The 20,163-nt window shown below is 38.2% G+C and overlaps 1 protein-coding gene across 1 annotated transcript in view; it reads left to right on the plus strand.

The window, feature by feature from the left end:
* The first annotated feature begins 3,213 nt into the window (after nucleotides 1–3,213).
* Nucleotides 3,214–20,163, plus strand: part of IFI16 (interferon, gamma-inducible protein 16) — a 42,332-nt gene continuing 25,382 nt past the window's right edge. Inside the window, exons 1-6 of the mRNA XM_011957168.1 lie at nucleotides 3,214–3,479; nucleotides 7,974–8,258; nucleotides 9,180–9,295; nucleotides 9,847–10,014; nucleotides 11,417–11,839; nucleotides 13,542–13,730. Of these exons, the coding sequence (XP_011812558.1) occupies nucleotides 7,982–8,258; nucleotides 9,180–9,295; nucleotides 9,847–10,014; nucleotides 11,417–11,839; nucleotides 13,542–13,730 (1,173 nt within the window). The 5' untranslated portion in view covers nucleotides 3,214–3,479; nucleotides 7,974–7,981. The remainder of the gene's footprint in view (nucleotides 3,480–7,973; nucleotides 8,259–9,179; nucleotides 9,296–9,846; nucleotides 10,015–11,416; nucleotides 11,840–13,541; nucleotides 13,731–20,163) is intronic.

Genomic DNA, 20,163 nt, shown 5'->3' on the forward strand with positions numbered 1-20,163 from the left:
TCTCAGCTTGCCTTGTGCTTATATAGGGTGGTTCTTAGTCCAGCAGGGCATTTTCCCAACAGCCACCTAACTATTTAACTACATTCACCCTTGGTGCAAGTACCAAAAAAAAGAAAAAGAAAAAAGAACCAAAGCGATAGGTATTTGCACCATAAACTTCTCCCATCTTGTATGTCCATAATTCTGTATTATTTTGCATTTCTAACACTTATCTCAGTTTGTCTATAAAATTGAATTGGCCTTTAGCCCTATCATATAATAATATACTTTAATTTTAATCACAAAATACATATGTTAAGTAGAACACAATCTGGGACATACAAGATAATACAGAAAAAAAAATGGATGTAGTGGGGAAAAGGAAACAGCACAAAACCAAGTATGATGAAAGAGATAAACTTTGACTTCTAATTTCAACTGAGAATCAATGGACAAAACATCAAAGCCAATATCTGAAATTCATGGTTTCATTCATGTAAGAGTTGGAGAGACAAATGCTAGTATTCCAAAAAAAGAAAATAATTGAGTTTAGGCTTTGGGAAAATCAGATTCCTGTGTTTTAACCGCAAGTGTCCAGCCCCAGCAGAAAGCATGAGAACCCAAACAATGCCCTTGTGCTAATATTGTTAAGTGAAGAATCTGTAAAGAGATAATGAAGAAAATGACATTCACATAAGCTTAAAAGGATATGGGTGTTTTGCTAAAGAATAAAATGTGTGTAGAAATTAGTAAATCAAGGAAGAAATTTTGCTTAGCAGTCAAGTGCATGGGCTTTGGAATAAGATGGATCTGGTTTGAATCTGGCTCCAACACTAGTCGCTTAGTTTTTGGAAAATAGCTTCAATTATTGCTACACACTGGATTGCGTTACCCAAATTCTATGATGAAACCATAACCTCCCAATGTGATGATACTTGAAAGCAAGGCCTTTGGGGGGTAGTTTATGAGGGTGAGGTCCTCATAATGTGATTAGTACCCTTATAAGAAGAAGCATCAGAGGGTGCTCTCTCTCTCACCACGAGGTGAGGACCCCGCATAAATATGGCCATCTGCGAGCCAGGAAGCGGGCTCATACCAGAAACCAAATTGGCCATCCTTGATCTTGGAACCTTCAGCATCCAGAAGACCCAAGTCAACTAAGATAGTAGTCTTCTCTAAAAAGGGGAAACTTTGCTGCATAGGGTTGATTTGAAAAACAAGTGAACAATGCATGTACCACAGTCTATTGCATCATGAAAAAACAATATGCAATAGGTCTTATTGTTCTTAGCAAGGTAAAGACATTTGCAATACTGACAGGAGAAATGTCACCTACAAACACTCCAAAGTGTGAAGTGACATAAATGTTTCTGCACAACTAAAACTTTGGTATATATGGAACAGTATGGAAAATGAGGCCAGAAAGGTAAAATAGTAAGCTGCTTTTTGTCATAAAGAGGGAAATTGAACCCTCAATTGTTAAAAAATAGGTACACAATTGAGAGATTTTATTCAAAATAATGCCTGATTAATATAAATTTAGTCACTTTAATAATGTAGCTACATAATTTATACATATATATTCACACATTTTTCACTTTATCAGAAATTTTTGTATATTTTTCGCTTTATCAGAAATTTTTGTATATTTTGCTAATGACTTTTCTGTATGATAGCAAAAATTACCATTGTTGGCCACTGCCACAGAGTGGGGGAAAATGCACATTTTTAAGCATTTCTTTCTTCATCTATGAAAATTTCATCTTTGCCATATGAATTATGAAGCATTGTCCTGAATTGCCCTTATTGGTGACAGCAATTTGTGTGTTGTATGCTGGAGTCCCAATTGGGGACATTACTGCATATAAAATGATTATAAGTAAAAGGCAGAAAATGTTTTGAATGGTCATAACTTCCAAGGGTTCTCTACCCTTTGACCTCTGGAATGGGGTTCCCAATGACCGCCCTAATATTCTTCTCTATCTACTGCCTTAAGGCCAACTCAATGTATCCACATGAAGAACAACCTAAAGCCAGTAAAAGATCACCATGAACACCCAGAGGTGTTTATAGCTGTCATTCCAGATCCTCTTTGCTTTTTCTTGACTTATTCCTTCTTTGATAAAGTTATTCATGTGGTTTCAAATCCAGAATTCAGCTATCCACTTCATGGCCCTAGTTTGGAGTAAAACAATCAGCTTTCTTTTGCTCTGTAGATGGCCTTGAATAGTACATATTAACTGTCAATGGGGCCCCTTTTCCACTCATGACCACATCCTGTTTGCAGATCTGCTGCTGGGTTAACACCACATCATCTGCTAGTTGACGCCATTTAGTTAACATCCTGGGGTTACAGCACTCTAAAGGGCATCCATTGTCCTTAACAGAGAAAAATGCACTGCTGAGCAAAGGATCAAACAGGCTCCTCATGCTGCCAGAAGTTCAGTGCATTTTCCGGGATTTTCAAGGCTTCGATGCTGTCATATTGTGAGCCCACTATCCACTTGTGTTTATCCATGAATAATGCAGAAAACATGAGCAATCATGAATCTAATCATTGAAGTAAAGTAACCTAGTCATAGTCAAGAGGACAGCTAGTGTTAAACTCCTTCATATAAATTTGAGGAAGGGTTTACATATTCTTAATGACTTTCTGATCTGGAAATCCCCAGGTTTGTCAGTTATTAACAATTGGATGAATAATTCAGGTAGTATTTAAACAAATAGCGATTTCATAGCAGATGTTTCCCCATCCAGGAGATGCAGTAAAGTATTGGTAGCAATAGATGCTCCTACCAAGATCTCCTCCTGCCACTGCCACTCTGTGCACAGGAAAAGAGGGAGAAGAAGCCACCTTCCTTCTCTTATATTTGAGCATCATTTAAGGGAATATAGGTCTCTAATGACCTACATGTAAGTCTGCTGGGTAAGGAAGTTCTAGTGTTGGAATTCCTTTTAGCTATTTAATTTTGTGAAAAAAAAATTTATTTATTTGTATTTATATACATTTATGAGGTACAAGTGTAATTTCCTTACATGGACATATGGCATATTGGGGAAGTCAGAGATTTTAGTGTACACCTCACCTGAAAAACGATCGCTGTACCCATTAAAGTAATTTCTCAACCCCCACTTCCCCTCACCACACCCTCTAGCCCTTGCCAGCAGGAAACTGTTCATTTTCTCTGACTAACAGAAACGAAAGCTAAAAACACTGCTGGGAGGAGTCTCCACATTGCTTCTATTCCGTTCTCTCTGGGGCAATAGCAGAATAGGAGCAAGCCAGCACTAGTCAGCTAACTGACTCAATCAAGGCCTTGTTTCCTTGTTATCTTTGCACATACTTCATTTTCTTGGCCTTTCTGAAGATTACAACATCCTGCGGTTCCGTTTCTGGGAACTTTACTGATTTATCTCCCCCCTCGCACAAAATAAGCGTTGTTTTCTGCATTGCTGAAGATCTCGAGATCTGGACTAGTGTTGAAAAAATTTCCAGTGAGGTGAGTACTGTTGCTGGTTTTGTAAATGTGATCTTGTTCCTTCCTTGAAGTCCCCAAAATCACAAGGGGACAATCAGTGTTCGTTATTCAGCGTCATGGGATGATGGGGGTAGGGCTGGGTATTCAGAAAAGTTGCCGAGTTGCTTGATATGAATCCTTCATTTACTTAGGAAGATAACAGGATTCTTTTGTTCCAACACAACTGAGGACTGAACAAGAGAAAATGCATTTTGACCACTGCAGATTTTAAAACTAATTCTCTGAGTGCGTATTGGCGTAAGTTGGTACTTAGAAGAGGGCTTTGGTTATTTTGGCTGGAAGAAGCATTGGAAACTTGGTAGCTGTGGTGAGTTCTCAAGATAGTGATGTGAAAAAAGTACCATGAAAGAATATTAAGTAAACACATCTGAACATAGAGGTGTGTTATATGACATCTCAATTTTACAAAACATGAGAACAAATGTACACATAGAGTAGAAAATTTTTTTAAGTTTCACAAACACAGTTATTCATGGTACATGGTGTCTTAATATTTTCATAAATATGTTGATCTTTTACTTTAGCTCCATTCTACAGCGGGTGCTAGGGGCAGAATTTCAGTCATTTTGGAATTACTCTCTGCCCTCCTGAAAGTTAATGATTTTTTTTCCTTGTGGCAGGATATAGGGGAGTGGAGGGGAAGTCAATTAGGAAAAGGTTACTATTGCTTACTTTTCAAATTTTTAAAAGATGTTTTCCATAGCCTGGTACAGTATTTCATGTGTGCTTAAATGGAATGTGAGATTTTTAAATGTTGATTTCAGAATTTTATTAGATAAATGTTAAGTTTATTAATTGCGTTGTTCAAATTTATTATATCATTACAGATTTTTTTACCTTGTTCGTTTAGTAATTGAAACATAAACTGAAATCTATTATAAAGTTTGCTTTTTCAGCCAGGCACAGAGGTTCACGCCTGTAATCCCAGTACTTTGGGAGACCAAGGCGAGCTGATCACTTGAGGTGTCAGAGGTTCCAGACCAGCCTGGCCAGCCTGACGAAACCCCATATCTATTAAAAGTACAAAAATTAGCGAGGTATGGTTGTGCGTGCCTGTAATCCCAGCTACTCAGGAGACTGAGGCAGTAGAATCGCTTGAACTGAGAGGCAGAGGTTGCAGTGAGCCGAGATTGTGCCACTACACTCCAGCCTGGGCGAGTGAGCAAGACTCTGTCTCAAAAAAAAAACTGTTTTTTTTCCTTGCAGTGCTCTCACAATCACATATATATGTGTACATATACATTCACACACAAATATATGTATATATAATCATGTATACAAACAGGTACATACACATAAATATATGTGCGTGTAGTGATGTCTGTGCATGTGTGTATACGAAGAGAAATATATACTAATTATAGTACCATGAAGCACTATAAAATAATAAATAATATCATTAGATAAATTAGATAAATTCATAACTAAAACTGTTATAATTTCCCAGGAATTGAACCTTTTATCATTATGTGGTATCCGAAGTTACTTTTGTGCTTAAGGTATATTTAAAGTTACACAAACATAGATAAACTGGCTTTCTTTGGTTATTCTTTGCAAGATAATTTTTAACAATTTTTTTCACTTTTTGTTAAGAACATGTATGTAGATTTCTTAAATCAAATTTGATGAAAGTTGTCAATTAACAGGTCAGACCTTTTAGGTATATGCTGGTAATTAACAATCTGCTATATTTTCTTCAATTTATGACAAATTTATATCATCTCACTATCTAAGACAATTGCTTTAGTGTATTATCATGTTCTTTTTCTTCCCTCCCTTTACCATGCTGTTGTAATTTCTGTTTCTCTTCTCTTTGATCAGGGCTTTCTTTTTAAGGCATTAGGAGCACCTAAAAAAGTTTATTTTTCACTCTTTTATCTTTTGGCTGGCAGCATTTTTAATTTTATTCATTGTTTTCTTATTAAATATTATTTTCAATAGATGTTTTCTTGTGGCATGAGTCTTTGTCTTGCAAAAAGACTGCGGCCCTGAGTATCACAAAATAATTTTTGAGACTCTTCTATTTAAATATCATTGTGCCTAAATTAAAATTCTAAATGTAAAATTCTATTTTCCCTTAAGACAAGATGAAAGCACCTCTTCTGTGCAGTGGAGCTAGATATATTTTGAAATTAAGAATCTGGAGGCTTCAGAAAGGCTATTTAGTGTATATATTCTAGATACTGTCTTACTGGAAACTCCACTGGGATATAAATAATTACTCCAAAATCAAAAAACACTAATATTGCAAAACAAAACATGTGAACGTTCACATTTAAGTGAAATAAAGATTATACATAGCCTACTGTCGTCCCAAATCTGGTTTTATTTTGCAAATAAATCGTGCTGTCACATTTGTTTAGAAACATGTGCTCGGTGCCACAAAGAAAAACCAGCACTTAAACAGGAAATTTCTCAGCAAAGCATATTTGCTTCTACAGAAGGATGCTGCCTGAGTCAGTCACAACACACAGTCTAAGCTGACCAGATTGGCTACTGCTTTAAATTGTACAGGGCTAATTAGGCAGGAAGGAAGAGACTGTCCCTTAACAATTAGGCGGGAAGGCATGTCTAGGGTGCGGCAAAGAGGGAAGGTTGTTTACAGAACAAGAAAGAACAGGAAAGTTTGAAGAGGAACTTATTGTTTCTAGCACACTCACAAAATAAGTCAAAACTTTCCACTGAAAATTTTTTTTTGGTTTTGCAATTGATATGGAACTTTGGACCAGTATTATATAAAAACGATTCCATTGTCCTGCTTCAGACAGTTTTGATGTGGCGATTCACTTTCAATTTGATTCTTGAATCTTTGTAGGTGATCTATGCCTCATCTGAAGGCTTACAGAGTAGTTTTGTTTATTATATTCTTCAGTGTGACTATAATGTGTTTTTGTATAGATTTTACCTTCATTCTCTGGACCTTTTCAATCCAAGGATCCTCCTGTTCTCATAAGAACGGAGCAATTTTTTTTTTTGATGGAATCTCGCTCTGTCACCCAGGCTGGAGTGCAGTGGTACAATCTCCACTCACTGCAACCTCCATCTCTTGGGTTCAAGCGATTCTCCTGCCTCAGCCTCCTGAGTAGCTGGGACTGCAGGCGTGTGCCACCACACCTGGCTAATTTTTTGTATTTTCAGTGGAAATGAGGTCTCACGATGTTAGCCAGGGTGCTCTTGATCTCTGGACCTCGTAATCCGACCGCCTCGGCCTTCCAGCTTGGTGGGATTACAGGTGTGAGCCACCGCGCCTGGCCCAATTAATAGCCCCTGAAATTTAAATATCTTGGTTATACAAAAGATACACAAAGACATCATTCCCAAACTTAAAAAAATTCATTAATTAAAAATTTTTGGAATCCATATCTTGCACTGTCATCATGGAAGTGTACAGGTGTTAAGGGGTCAAGAGGAGTGACACTCTGTCCATAAGGGGACTCTGAAAAATCTACCAGGAGACAAAGCCTCAGTTGAGTCTTAAGGTTGTATGGGAAGTAGTCAAAGAAAGAAATGTGGGAATGGCTTTCCAGGCAATAAGAAGGAACTAGAAAAGTCATGAGGCATGAAGATGCAAGGTGTCCGGCATCTTTGTGAAGCATACAAGGAATACAAAAGTACTAGGAGCAAAAAAGATGCAGCTTATTTAGCACTTTCTGAGACAGTATAGGAAGTAAGGAATTTTTGGAAAGAAAAAGGAGAAAAATTGAAGGATTTCAGTGGAATATAAATGTGGCTTGTCGAGAGAAAACTGGTTGTGCAAAAAGAAATAATTAGACAAATCAAGTCTGAAATAAGAAAAATAAAACAACCAATAAAATAATTTCACTGAATAAATACTGTGATGCTGCACTAGAAAGCATGCGGATTTTCAGCAAAGTGATGGTTTTATGGGTACAGAGAACAGAAGCCATGGTTTAGCACCAAAGAAGGGAGGATGCTAATGACAGCCAACTAGGGAAGAGTGAAGGAGAATAGTGTCGGTGCCCCAGCATGAAACTGTAGCGCTGTAGCAGAAGGTTATTTATGTAAGGTGGGAGGCTGCAGCCCATTTATACCTAGGCCACTCCAGTCATACTGGGTGTGGGAAGATTTAAGAAACAACAGGCGGGATCTGGGGAATAGGCTCCAGCCTTAGTAAAGGATAAGAAGAGGAACCAAGGGCTTTGACACTGCAGAGTTCACACACTAAACACTGAGACAATTGTTTGTTCTCAAACCTCCCTCTAACAACTGGACCCAACTCAACTATTCTCATTCAAAAGGAAGAATTTCTTAGACATTCCTAACACAGCAGTTCTTCACTCAATTTCTACAGTAACACATTTGGTCATTAAGTCCCTCTTTATCACACATATTCATGAACAACTCTTTCATATGGGCCACTGACTCACATAGGCATACATCATCTTTTAAATTGTCTTATACACGTGTAACACTGTATACCATTTTCTCTTGTAGGCTCACTTATGTCTGTAAAGATGGAAAAAAAATACAAGAATATTGTTCTACTGAAAGGATTAGAGGTCATCAATGATTATCATTTTAGAATGGTTAAGTCTTTACTGAGCAATGATTTAAAACTTAATGTAAAAATGAGAGAAGAGTATGACAAAATTCAGATTGCCGACTTGATGGAAGAAAAGTTCCGAAGTGATGCTGGTTTGGGCAAACTAATACAAATTTTCAAAGATATACCAACACTTGAAGACCTGGCTGAAACTCTTAGAAAAGAAAAGTTAAAAGGTAATTGGGAAAAGGGAACACCCACTCCCTGCAACCATCCCCAAACCCTCCCCAACCTTGATTAGACCCCCACCTCGGCCATACTTGAGATGTGTTTTCTCCAATTTGTGACTCAACTGCTGAGACAATGTGGGTACTTCAGAGGCCAACAAGTTGACAACTTAGGGCATTCCATTACTGTTGTGGATTGATGGATTTCAGAGTGTCTATTTGGGATCAGTGAAAGAACAAAAGTGAGAGGGAGTTGAAGGGGGACTGAGACTTCGAGTACATTAGAAAGCTCATATAATAATAAAATCATAAAAATTGTTGTTTAAATTCAAAATATGTATATTTAGTCAATTAATGTATCTGTTCTATTGAGACTATTTAACCCTTTATAATTAAAAAAAATGCAGTACTTAAATGTGAGCCTGCCTCTCAGAAGTGTGATCTCCCCTCTTGTTATATCAAGTTAAAAAAAAAAAGGATTTAAAAAAGTCTAAGTTCAAAATCAGTATATCCTACCTCATGGAAACCTTTGACTGGTTTCTATAATTTAAATAGCTTACCTGGGGAATGTGACCTATCTGTCTGTGTCATGAAAACATTTGTTTTTAAAAGGAAATGATAGGAGAACTACACTGTGAAAGGGTTGACTGAAGCACATAGAGTTCAGAGAACAGGAAGCATGTGCTCAGTGCACAGGGGAGGAGCGAGGAAAGTGCTGAGGAGCATGAGTCAGTGCCTGTGCCTATCTTGTGACCGCTGGGCTTCTTGAGGCCAGGCTGGGCTGATGCAGTAGAGGTAGACTGAAGCACAGCTGAACCCTCAAGCAGGAACTGAGAGCAAATTGTATTGAAACTGCTTCAGCTGTCGGAGATTGTTTATATGTCTTCTTTTTTTCTGCATTGGTTGTGAATAAAATTGAATCTATTCCAGCAAAACAACTAGCCCCATCAAGAAAGAGGAAGAAGGAAGTCGATCCTGCTTCACCTGCACCCTCCACAAGCGGCACTGTCAACACTGAAGGAGCAGAGGCAACTCCTGGAGCTCAGGTAAGCTTCAGGGAGAGGAGCAGGCTTCCAGTCCCACAGAGGAAGCTCTGCTACGGCTCTTCCACTCAACTTCTCCAGCAGGCAGTTATTTCTTCCATGCTTCCCATCAAGTTTCAGATTTACCAAATTGTATGATAACTTAACATCTTTTTGATGATCAAAGCAATGAGCCAAACACATGAATAAACATAATGTAAATATATATAACATAAATGTGATACCTTCATTCTTGTAGAGTGGAGTGTCAACATGACAGTCAGGTAAGTAAATACTTCGTCCATGTGTATAAAAACCTAGTTTTTCTAATCCCAAGTCAGCACATCCCATAACAGAAATAATTAGAGAAATAATGTGTATAACATTCTCCTCTTTCTTCATTTAATGAAACCATCTATGCCCACCTCTTACAACTGACCAGAGATGGGCAGCAAGCTCTCAAGTTTCTAAGAAACACCTTCTTAGGAATAATAAAAGTACTATCCAATAACGAAAATGTGCTCTACTTCAACTGGCACTGAAAACGAATAACAGAAAAATCAAACCACTTGCAGAAAAGAAAAAAAACAACCAAAGATAAGGCTGGAACGAAAGGCAGTAAGATGTCCGAGGAGCAGACTCAGCCTCCCTGTCCTGCAGGAGCCAGCTTGTCCGCAGCCGTGGGCCATTCCCCACCTCCCAAGACCTCATCATCAGCTCCACCCAACACTTCCTCAGCTGAGGTACACTCTTCCTGGTCCTGTTTTGCTTTGTTTTTTTCAACCCAAAGTAAAGGACTGATTTCATCTGTTACTTAAAAATTGCATTGATAATTTGCTAGTTAATCAAATGTACGTATTGAGAAATCACTACATTTTGATCTTTTGCTTCCACAGGGATACTTGATGAGCTTGACGTTATCTTTGACTGCAGGAAGTTTTCTATTCTGTGTTGTTTGGGGAAGGGAGAGAGAGCTGTGGAGTACAGAACTGTCAGCTGTGGGCTCGCTGTCTACTGTATTCCATGTCAGACCTCTCCAGCACCTGCTAGTTTGTGAATGAGGTTATCCATACCTTCAGCACTTTTTCTTATAGATTAAACAACCCACCTGCACTAAAAATGTTCTGTTGCCATTCAAGGAGACTGAGATGTTAAAGAGAAAATACGTTAAAGAAAACCCACTCTAAGCCCCAGGTTTCTGTGAGCATGCTACCTGCTAGAGCCCTGACACTGAGAAAGGCTATGGTAGTGGGAATGACACTGCAGAGTGTCTCCAGTCTGAGCCTACTGAGAGGATGGCATTCTGAGGGGTTTATCGCACATGTGTTCTCACCCGCTGTAAGCTAACTGAATCTTGGGTAGAAACACTACGAGATGTGCTCTTAAAATTGCCCTGTCTACACTGGTGATAACACTCTTCATGTCTGTAGTTTGTGGTGGGCACCATTTTTCATTTTAAGTGTCATTTAACTTTGTCTATTTTTAGGCTCTGGCACTTTAAGCTGGTAAGAGAAATAGTATAAGAAATTATTTCGTTCTAAAATTTATTATTTATCTATTTACTGTTGTTGTTGTTGAGACAGAGTCTCGCTCTGTCACCCAGGCTGAAGTGCTGTGGCACGATCTCGGCTCACCGCAGCCTCCACCTCCCGGGTTGCTGGGATTACAAGCGCCTGCCACCACACCTGGCTAATTTTTGTACTTTTAGTAGAGCCAGTGTTTCACCATTTTGGCCAGGCTGGTCTCGAACTCCTGAACTCAGGTGATCCACCCGCCTCGGCCTTCCAAAGTGCTGGGATTATAGGTGTGAGCCACCGTGCCTGGCCCTAAAATTCATTTTAAGTTACTTCATGACACTGGCTTTCAGTATCCACTGGTCTTATGTTGCTCTTATGCTTTATTTCTTAAGGATGATTCTGTTTAGAGAAAGGTCGTCTTTTCACTATATGGTCTCCTCTATTACTTCCTCTTGCTATTATACCAGTTTAAGGTATCTTCTGCCCTGGCTAGCAATCCCTGTCTATCCTGACTCCAGCTCTAAACATCCATGCAAGTTTTGGGGCCCTATGTTATACTGAGTTCACTGAATAGCAGTTCTGTATTTCTCAGACATTTTTCTTTGTTCTCCTGTGCTATCATACACAGAACCTGAAAACAGTGCCCAAATGTCCGGTAACTCCCAGAAGAAATATTCTCCAAAAGGGCCCAATGATAGTGAAGGTACTGAGTACAACGAAGCCATTTGAATACGAGACCCCAGAAATGAAGAAAAAAATAATGTTTCATGCTACAGTGGCTACACCGACACAGTTCTTCCATGTGAAGGTTTTAAACACCAACTTGAAGGAGAAATTCAATGGAAAGAAAATCATTGTCATATCAGATTATTTGGAATATGATAGTCTCCTAGAGGTCAACGAAGAATCTTCTGTATCTGAAGCTGGTCCTAACCAAATGTTTGAGGTTCCAAATAAAATCATCAACAGAGCAAAGGAAACTCTGAAGACTGATGTTCTTCACAAACAAGCTTCAGGAAATATTGTATATGGGATATTTATGCTACATAAGGTAAGTCCTCAAAATTTTTTTGTTTCATTTTTCCACCAACATCTGAAATTAAAAGCCTTGATGTGTGAGATGAAGCTTTGCCTATAAACTGGATATTAGAATCCAGGACTCTGAAGACTAATGGAAGGTGGATAAAGCCTTCTCTGAAGATAAGACTGGGATTAGTGGACCTGTTAATGTTTCTTTCCCAAGTTGTCCATCCCAGAACATTAAACTTTAGTCTTTAGAGTAATGTTCACTGAGAAACCTTAAGACTTTATCAGTTGTTATTATCTATGCTAAGTGATCAAGGACAGTGTGAGGTCTACATCCATACACATGTAATACTAAGTTTATCCCTTTGGTTGCTATCTCTAGTGTCCTAAAAATCACATTGTTTTTATTTTGAATGAAGTATTGTCCTCTGAGGCTTGAGTTCTGGTTGTGACAGTCAGAATAAGAAATAAATTGACTGGAAAACTCATGACTGGAAAACAAATGCAGAAAGTAGGTAGGACAATGTTCTGACCAAATGAAACTAATTCATCATAAAGAAATGGAACAATTGGGAAATACGAATTTGGATGATACTTGGAAAATCAGGTAATCTAAATTTGTCATTTATATATAAGTAACCAAAAAAATAGAGCACAGAGTGCTTTTCCTGAAATGTTCCAGTCCAAATTCATGAAACTAGTTAGTATGAGACATTCAACCCCCAAAAAAGCATCTATCCTCTGCTATTGATTCAAGCAATTTCTTATCTGATCAATATTCACTATCCATTATATTTGTTTCCTAGAACAAGCCATTTAACCTGCATTACTTTCTGTACACATTCTTTTTGTTTGTTTGTTTTTTGAGACGGAGTCTCGCTCTGTCGCCCAGGTCGTAGTACAGTGGTGCGATCTCGGCTCACTGCAACCTTTGCCTCCTGGATTCAAGCGATTCTCCTGCCTCAGCCTCCCGAGTAGCTGGGACTATAGACGTGTGCCACTATGCCTGGCTAATTTTTTGTATTTTTAGTAGAGATGAGGTTTCACCATGTTAGCCAGGATGGTCTCGGTCTCCTGACCCTGTGATCTGCCTGCCTCGGCCTCCCAAAGTGCTGGGATTACAGGCATGAGCCACTGTGCCCGGCCTATGTACACACTCTTAAAAAGATGATTCTTATAAACCCAATTTGAGAATGATGAGTAATAGCAAAAAGCTGGAATGTTTGAGCTCAAGGACTTGGTTTCAGGAGGGGGTACAAATATTGAAAGAGACTCAGTAAATGCAGAAGGTAGAAAAAGTAATTAGAGAGTTACTAAAAGCTTGCTTTTTCTTACAGATTCCTCATCATTCACTGAATAAATAGTTGTAGCAGATATCCATTCTTTTTGCATAGGGCCAGAGACCTAAAAAGGCTATCAGAGATTTCAGCTTCCTCGGTATCAAGGTGCTACGGGAAGCATAGCTGCCCTGGAGGTGAAAGCAGCAGAAATTTGGAAGAAAACTCATTGTTCTAGAACTCTCATAGAAATACCTCAGATAGGAAAGACTTGAAAAAAAAGGATATTGAGGGAGGGCTCTCTGCAAAGATCTGGCCTAAGATATATGCATATCTGTACTAGGAGTTGCTGTCCTGCATCTTGTTTAACTCTCTTACAAGGGACTTTAGCCCATATGTGGTTGTTATTAATTACATTCTCAGGAACAGAATATTAATTTTCTGTTACAGAAAACAGTAAATCAGAAGACCACAATCTATGAAGTTCAGGATGACAGAGGAAAAATGGATGTAGTGGGGACAGGACAATGTCACAATATCCCCTGTGAAGAAGGAGATAAGCTCCAACTTTACTGCTTTCGACTTAGAAAAAAGAACCAGATGTCAAAACTGATTTCAGAAATGCATAGTTTTATCCAGGTAAGAATTAAATAGGCAAATATTAGTTTTCCAAAGTGGAAATGATTTGCTTTAAGTTTTGGTAAAAACAAATTTGTAGATTTTTTTACAGAGTTCAGCAGGAGGCATGAGAAAACAGATGTTCTCCTTGTACTCACATTTACTTTATTTAATTATTTTTTTTCTGGATGGAATGATATGATAGGAAGGATACAATTTTAAAAAGAAAGAAAAGCTGAACTTTATTGAAGAAATTAAACTCTGAATTTTATATAAACTTTTAAGTGATTGTAGGGTTGGGATTTAAAATTACATGTTCTCCATTTGTGAATTTGAAAATGTCGTGTGTGTGTGTGTGTGTGTGATACTTTCTAGTTTGTAACATTAAAATACACATATGTGTGTATTTAGTGATCCATAAAAATACCTAGTTTGAAAATTAAAATTATTTGCAGTGATCAAAATTATGTCCCACTGACAAAGTTGTATACAAAGGAGGCTCTCTAATTTGTTAATTTGAATTCAAATATTTACCTGTTAAGTTTCCTTACAGTACATGATTTTACACTGTTGCCATTTTCAATGTTTTTAATTATTTATTTCAGTAGGTTTTTGAGAAACAGGTGGTGCTTCGTTATAGGAATAAGTTCTTTAGTGGTGATTTGTGACATTTTGATGCACCTCGTCCAAGCAGTGTACACTGTACCCAATGTGTAGTATTTTATCCCTCACCCCCTCCCACTCTTTCCCTTGAGTCCCCAAAATCCACTGTATCATTCTTATGCCTTTGTGTTCTCATAGCTTACCTCCCACTTATAAGTGAGAACATACAATGTGTGGTTTTCCATTCCTGACTTACTTCACTTAGAATAATGGTCTCCAATTCCATCCAGGTTGCTGTGAATGCCATTAGTTTGTTCCTTTTTGTGGATGAGTAATAGTATTCCCCGGTGTATACATACCCCATTTCTTTATCCATTTGTTTATTGATGGGCATTTGGGCTGGTTCCATATTTTTGCAATTGTGAATTGTGCTGCTGTAAACATGCATGTGCAATGATCTTTTTTTGTATAATGACTTCTTTTCCTCCCGGTAGATACCCAGTAGTGGGATTACTGGATCAAATGGTAGATCTGCTTTTCAGTTTTTTTTTTTTTTTTTTTTTGAGATGGAGTCTCGTTCTGTCGCCCAGGCTGGAGTGCAGTGGTGCCATCTCAGCTCACTGCAAGCTCCGCCTCCCGGGTCTACGCCATTCTCCTGCCTCAGCCTCCCGAGTAGCTGGGACCACAGGGGCCCGCCACCTCGCCCGGCTAGTTTTTTGAATTTTTTAGTAGAGATGGGGGGTTTCACCGTGTTAGCCAGGATGGTCCTGATCTCCTGACCTCGTGATCTGCCCGTCTCGGCCTCCCAAAGTGCTGGGATTACAGGCTTGAGCCACCGCGCCCGGCCAGCTTTTCAGTTCTTTAAGGAATCTCTACACTGTTTACTACAGTGGTTCTACTAGTTTACATTCCCACCAGCAGTGTAGAAGTGTTCCCTTTTCACCACATCCATGCCAGCGTGTATTTAAAAAATTTTTTTGATTATGGCCATTCTTTGCAGGAGTAATGTGGCATCATTTTGTGATTTTGATTTGCATTTCCCTGATCATTAGTGATGTTGAGCATTTTTCCTTATCTTGTTGGCTATTTACATATATTCTTTTGAGAATTGTCTATTCACGTCCTTAGTCCACTTTTTGATGGGATTGTTTGTATTTGAAATGCTTGTTCCCCGGTGCCATAAAGAAATAGTATTTGAATACAAATTTAATTTTTTCAGCAAGGCCATTTTTATAGTTTTTGTAGAAAGGGTACACTAGCCAGCAGTTTTGCCACAAGAGTATACCAAACAAAGGAGACAAGGTCATTTATAACCTGATGCATCCGCCCTACTGCTGCGTTCAGTTTCCATTGGCTGGGACGGGACCTCACATTCTGTATTTGTCCCAACTGGCTAGCAACTTAGAACTTTTTAAAAGAGGCAAAGGCAGAGGAGAACAAAGGAAGGTGGAAGTAACTTGTGGAATGTTGAGAAAGGTAAAAGCGCCTTTAAATAAGGAAGAGGAACAGGCTATGACCTAATGCTTGTTTGGATCAGTATAAGCATGTTAGGTCAAATATTTAGGCTGAATTGTGGGAGCTAAGAACATAAAGTACATTGATTTTTTATTACAGCTAGCAGACATTTAAGAATGTTAGTACAGGTCTTTGAATACATTTTGCCTTTAAGACAAGTTACTATTTATTTTTAATTAGATGGGGAGGAAAGTTTTTGAGGAGGAACCTCTACTTTTTTATAATTTCCCCTCTTCTTATTTCATAATTCTTCTTTAAACTTGTTTAATATGTTTTGACTTAATTGTTTGGTTTGTCCTTTTAAGAGAAGTCATTTTTCAGAATAGGGTGGAGGAGAGATAGGAGCTACCTCTGTAAGTGTAGCAGAGATAAGTTTTTGTGTAAAATTTCGAAGGCAGGGAATAATATAACAGCCTACAAGAATAAGTACACCAATAACAAGAGCGAACAAGGTGAGAATTGAAGTTAAAAATTTTTTTATCCACTGAACCAATGTTTTATTATTTTAGAAAAAGGGTTATTTATTTTAGAATTGTTGGCAAGTTTATCGGATGGGGCTGTTAATCCTTGTAACACTTTTGTTATAGTTTTATAGGGGCAGTATTTTTAGGAACAAAGATATAACACTGAGTTTTAATTATGACCCAAACATCTTCTTATTTTGCTAATATTATATTTAAAGCTATTTTATTTTTCTAGGCCATCTGGGTGGTAGGTCCTAATTGCTTAGCTTTCTCTTTGATGGCGTCCTCAGTGTAATTTATGAATCGTTGCTGATCGTAATAGATATAGTTTATTTAGTCTACTTTTTAAAAAAAATTATAGTTACTTACCAGAACAACGTGGATTTAAATTCTGCAGCTATTTGATTTTGTGCTTTACACTTATTTGGCACTTCTCATAGGACCTTAATAGTATTATGTAAACCTAAGGATTAAAGGACTCATGAGGAGTTTCCTTTGGCCTGCCGTGTCTTGTTTTTACTTTTTTTATTTTAGATTGGTGAAATACCAGGGTGAAGGGGATAGCCAATTGATTAGAGCATAAATACTGCTCCAATTATTTGGCAGAGTGTCTATTAAAGGTCCTCTACAGTACCACCACACATTTGCTTGTGGACTGATGGACAAGCTCTTGGAAAGGCTTGAGCTCCTTGCATCATTTTATGCTTCTAAGGAACACCAAATTTTCTTCTTGCCATAAGAGGCAACTAATAAACCTGGCATTCAGAGGTGGAAGCCAGATTGCCCTCGGGGACAGACCCCCAGGGTGTTGAATTTCAGGAAATAGCAGATAGAGAGCTCGGCATGATGGATTGTCCTAAGCCATGGGATTTTGCAAGACAGCCACCATACAGTCCATTTCTGATGGATGAGGAGACCATCCGAGTAGAAAGGGGATAATCTGAACCTCTGGCCTTCTATGCATACAGGCGTAATAATCATTTTTGTTTAAAGTGCAAACAGAATATTTAATTCATTCCAGCCAGGCATTTGCATCTTGATACATTGTCTTGATGACTAAAGTCTGTCTTAGATCTCTTATTTTTACACTAGACACCCTAGTTTTATTATTAGATATAGGAGCAACCGTTGTGGGATCCAGAACACAGCCTACCAAAGAAGGGGAAGATGGGGGAATAACGCGTATTTAAAAAGTACCTAGGGGGTCTTTTTCATTTATGTTAATCCCCATACCATAGAAGCGACTAACGGCAGGTCTAGACTTAGTTAAGGTGGAGGTGGTGATAAAGAGAAGGACAGGGTTACATTGATAAGACTGCCAGTTAGAAGGGGTAGCCCATTTAGTGAAGTAGATGAAGGGTTTTCGATCTGCACAAACCTTTTTTGTGGAAATATAACTTTGCTCTTGAGTAGTTTAAAGGATGTAGTCCCGTTTATTACAAGGTTGCCAGGCTGTAGGAGCAGAAAATCGGTGTCTTGGCTGCAGGTGATCACAACGTTGAGTGCTATGGGTAACTGTCAATTAGAGGACCGGGACATAAATATTTGTGTGAAAAGGCTAGCTGTCGTTAATCTTTTTTATTTCCACAAAGTATGACAAAAGAAGCATTAAAGGCAATGGTCTAAGGTGAGTTAGACTTAGTTACATTTATAACAAAGGAGCTAACAACAAATTTTAAAAAGAAAAAACAATATAAAAGATATATTTAAATGAAACTTTCTTTAACTTTAACTTAGTAGGGCTTAATCTTAGTACGGTAACCCATAATTCTAACGAAGAAGATGTTTTCTTGACTCAAATATGGTGGGTCCATTCTTCCTCAGCTGTGCAGACGGCAGTCTCAGTGGTTAACAACATAAGATAGGGTCCTTCCCAGGCTGGCTCAAGTTTTTTTTTTTTTTTTTTAATCTTTTAATGAGGTTTTCAGGCTGGTGCTGTTGTACTGGAAATTCTAGGGGTGGTACCTGTGCTAAAAGACTTTCAGTTCTGAGGGAAAGGAAAGTGGAAAATAGGTATATAATTTTTGTTGCATATCCTGGGGCTTGAAGCCCCATGGTGACGCCTTCCACTCCATTCTTGCTCAGGGCCGCCCAAAGGTTGCTGCGGCCCTGCGCCTTCTTGAGGTCTTGGCCTTCTTGTGGCCTTCACCACCCCTGCGTGCTATGGCCTTGGGGATGAGGGGCGTTTGACTTACCCGGCCATCCTTGGGACTTAAAAAAAATAAACACCATTTTATATTTGACTATTTTTTGTATACTTTTATACTAAATAAGTTAAATTTTACCTTTATAGTAATGTGCTATTAATGTTAAATTTAATTTTAATAAAATCGTGTAGACATCACTTATTCAATTTTAATGTCTGACTATAAAGTAAAACTTTTATAGACTCATTTTAATTTTTTATATTTGTTTTTTTCTTACTGATTTGTTTGAGTTCCTCATAGATTCTGGATACTAATCCTTTGTCAGATGCATAGTTTGTGAATATTTTCTCCCATTCTGTGGGTTGTCTGTTTACTGATTGTTTCTCTTGCTGTGCAGAAGCTTTTTAGCTGAATTAAGTCCCATCTATTCATCTTTGTTTTTGCTGCATTTGCTTTTGGGTTCTTAGTCGTGAAGTCTTTGCCTAAGCCAATGTCTAAAAGGGTTTTTCCGAAGTTTTCTTCTAGAATCTTTATGGTTTCTGGTCTTAGATTTAAGTTCTTGATCCATCTTGAGTTGATTTTTGTATAAGGTGAGAGATGAGGATCCAATTTCATTCTTCTACCTGTAGCTTGCCAATTATCCCAGCACCATTTGTTGAATAGGATGTCCTTTCCCCACTTTATGTTTTTGTTTGCTTTGTCAAAGATCAGTTGGCTATAAATATTTGAGTTTATTTCTGGGTTCTCTATTCTGTTCCATTGGTCTATATGCCTATTTTTATACCCAGAACCATGCTGTTTTGGTGACTATGGCCTTATAGTATAGTTTGAAGTCAGGTAATAGGATTCTTCCTGATTTCTTCCTTTTGTTCTTTTTCCTTAGTTTTGCTTTGGCTATGTGGGCTGTTTTTTGGTTCCATATGAATTTTAGGATATTTTTTTTCTAGTTCTGTGAAGAATGATGGTGGGAATTGCATTGTATTTGTAGATTGCACTTCATCAGGTGTATGTATATGCCAAAATTTATCAGATTTTATACTTCCAATGTATGCACTGTGTTGTATGCCAGTTATGCCTCAATAAATCTATTTTTAAAACAACAGGAAAATGTATCTTGTTTTCTTCTTTTGTTTTTTTGTTTTGTTTTGTTTTTGACGAAGAATTGCTCTTGTCTCCCAGGCTGGAGTGCAATGGCGCGATCTCGGCTCACTGCAACCTCCATCTCCTGGGTTCAAGTGATTCTCCTGCCTCAGCCTCTTGAGTAGCTGGGATTACAGGCACTTGCCGCCACGCCCAGCTAATTTTTGTATCTTTAGTAAAGACAGGGTTTCACCATGTTGGCCAGGCTGGTCTCAAACTCCTGACCTCAGGTGATCTGCCTGGCTCAGTCTCCCAAAGTGCTGGAATTATAGGTGTGAGCCACCGTGCCCAGCCAGTATGGTCATTTTCACAATATTGATTCTACCCATCCCCGAGTATAGGATGTGTTTCCATTTGTTTGTGTTGTCTATGATTTCTTTCAGCAGTGTTTGCAGTTTTCCTTGAGAGGTCTTTCACTTCCTTGGTTAGGTATATTCCTAAGTGTTTTGTTATTTTATTTTATTTTATTATTTGCAGCTATTGTGAAAGTGGTTGAGTTCTTGATTTCATTCTTAGCTCGGTTGCTGGTGGTGTATAGCAGAGCTACTGATTTTCATAGTTTAATTTTGTATCCTGAAACTTTGC

This window comes from Colobus angolensis, unplaced genomic scaffold (assembly GCF_000951035.1).
Source record: "Colobus angolensis palliatus isolate OR3802 unplaced genomic scaffold, Cang.pa_1.0 Scaffold439, whole genome shotgun sequence".
NCBI lineage: Eukaryota > Metazoa > Chordata > Mammalia > Primates > Cercopithecidae > Colobus > Colobus angolensis.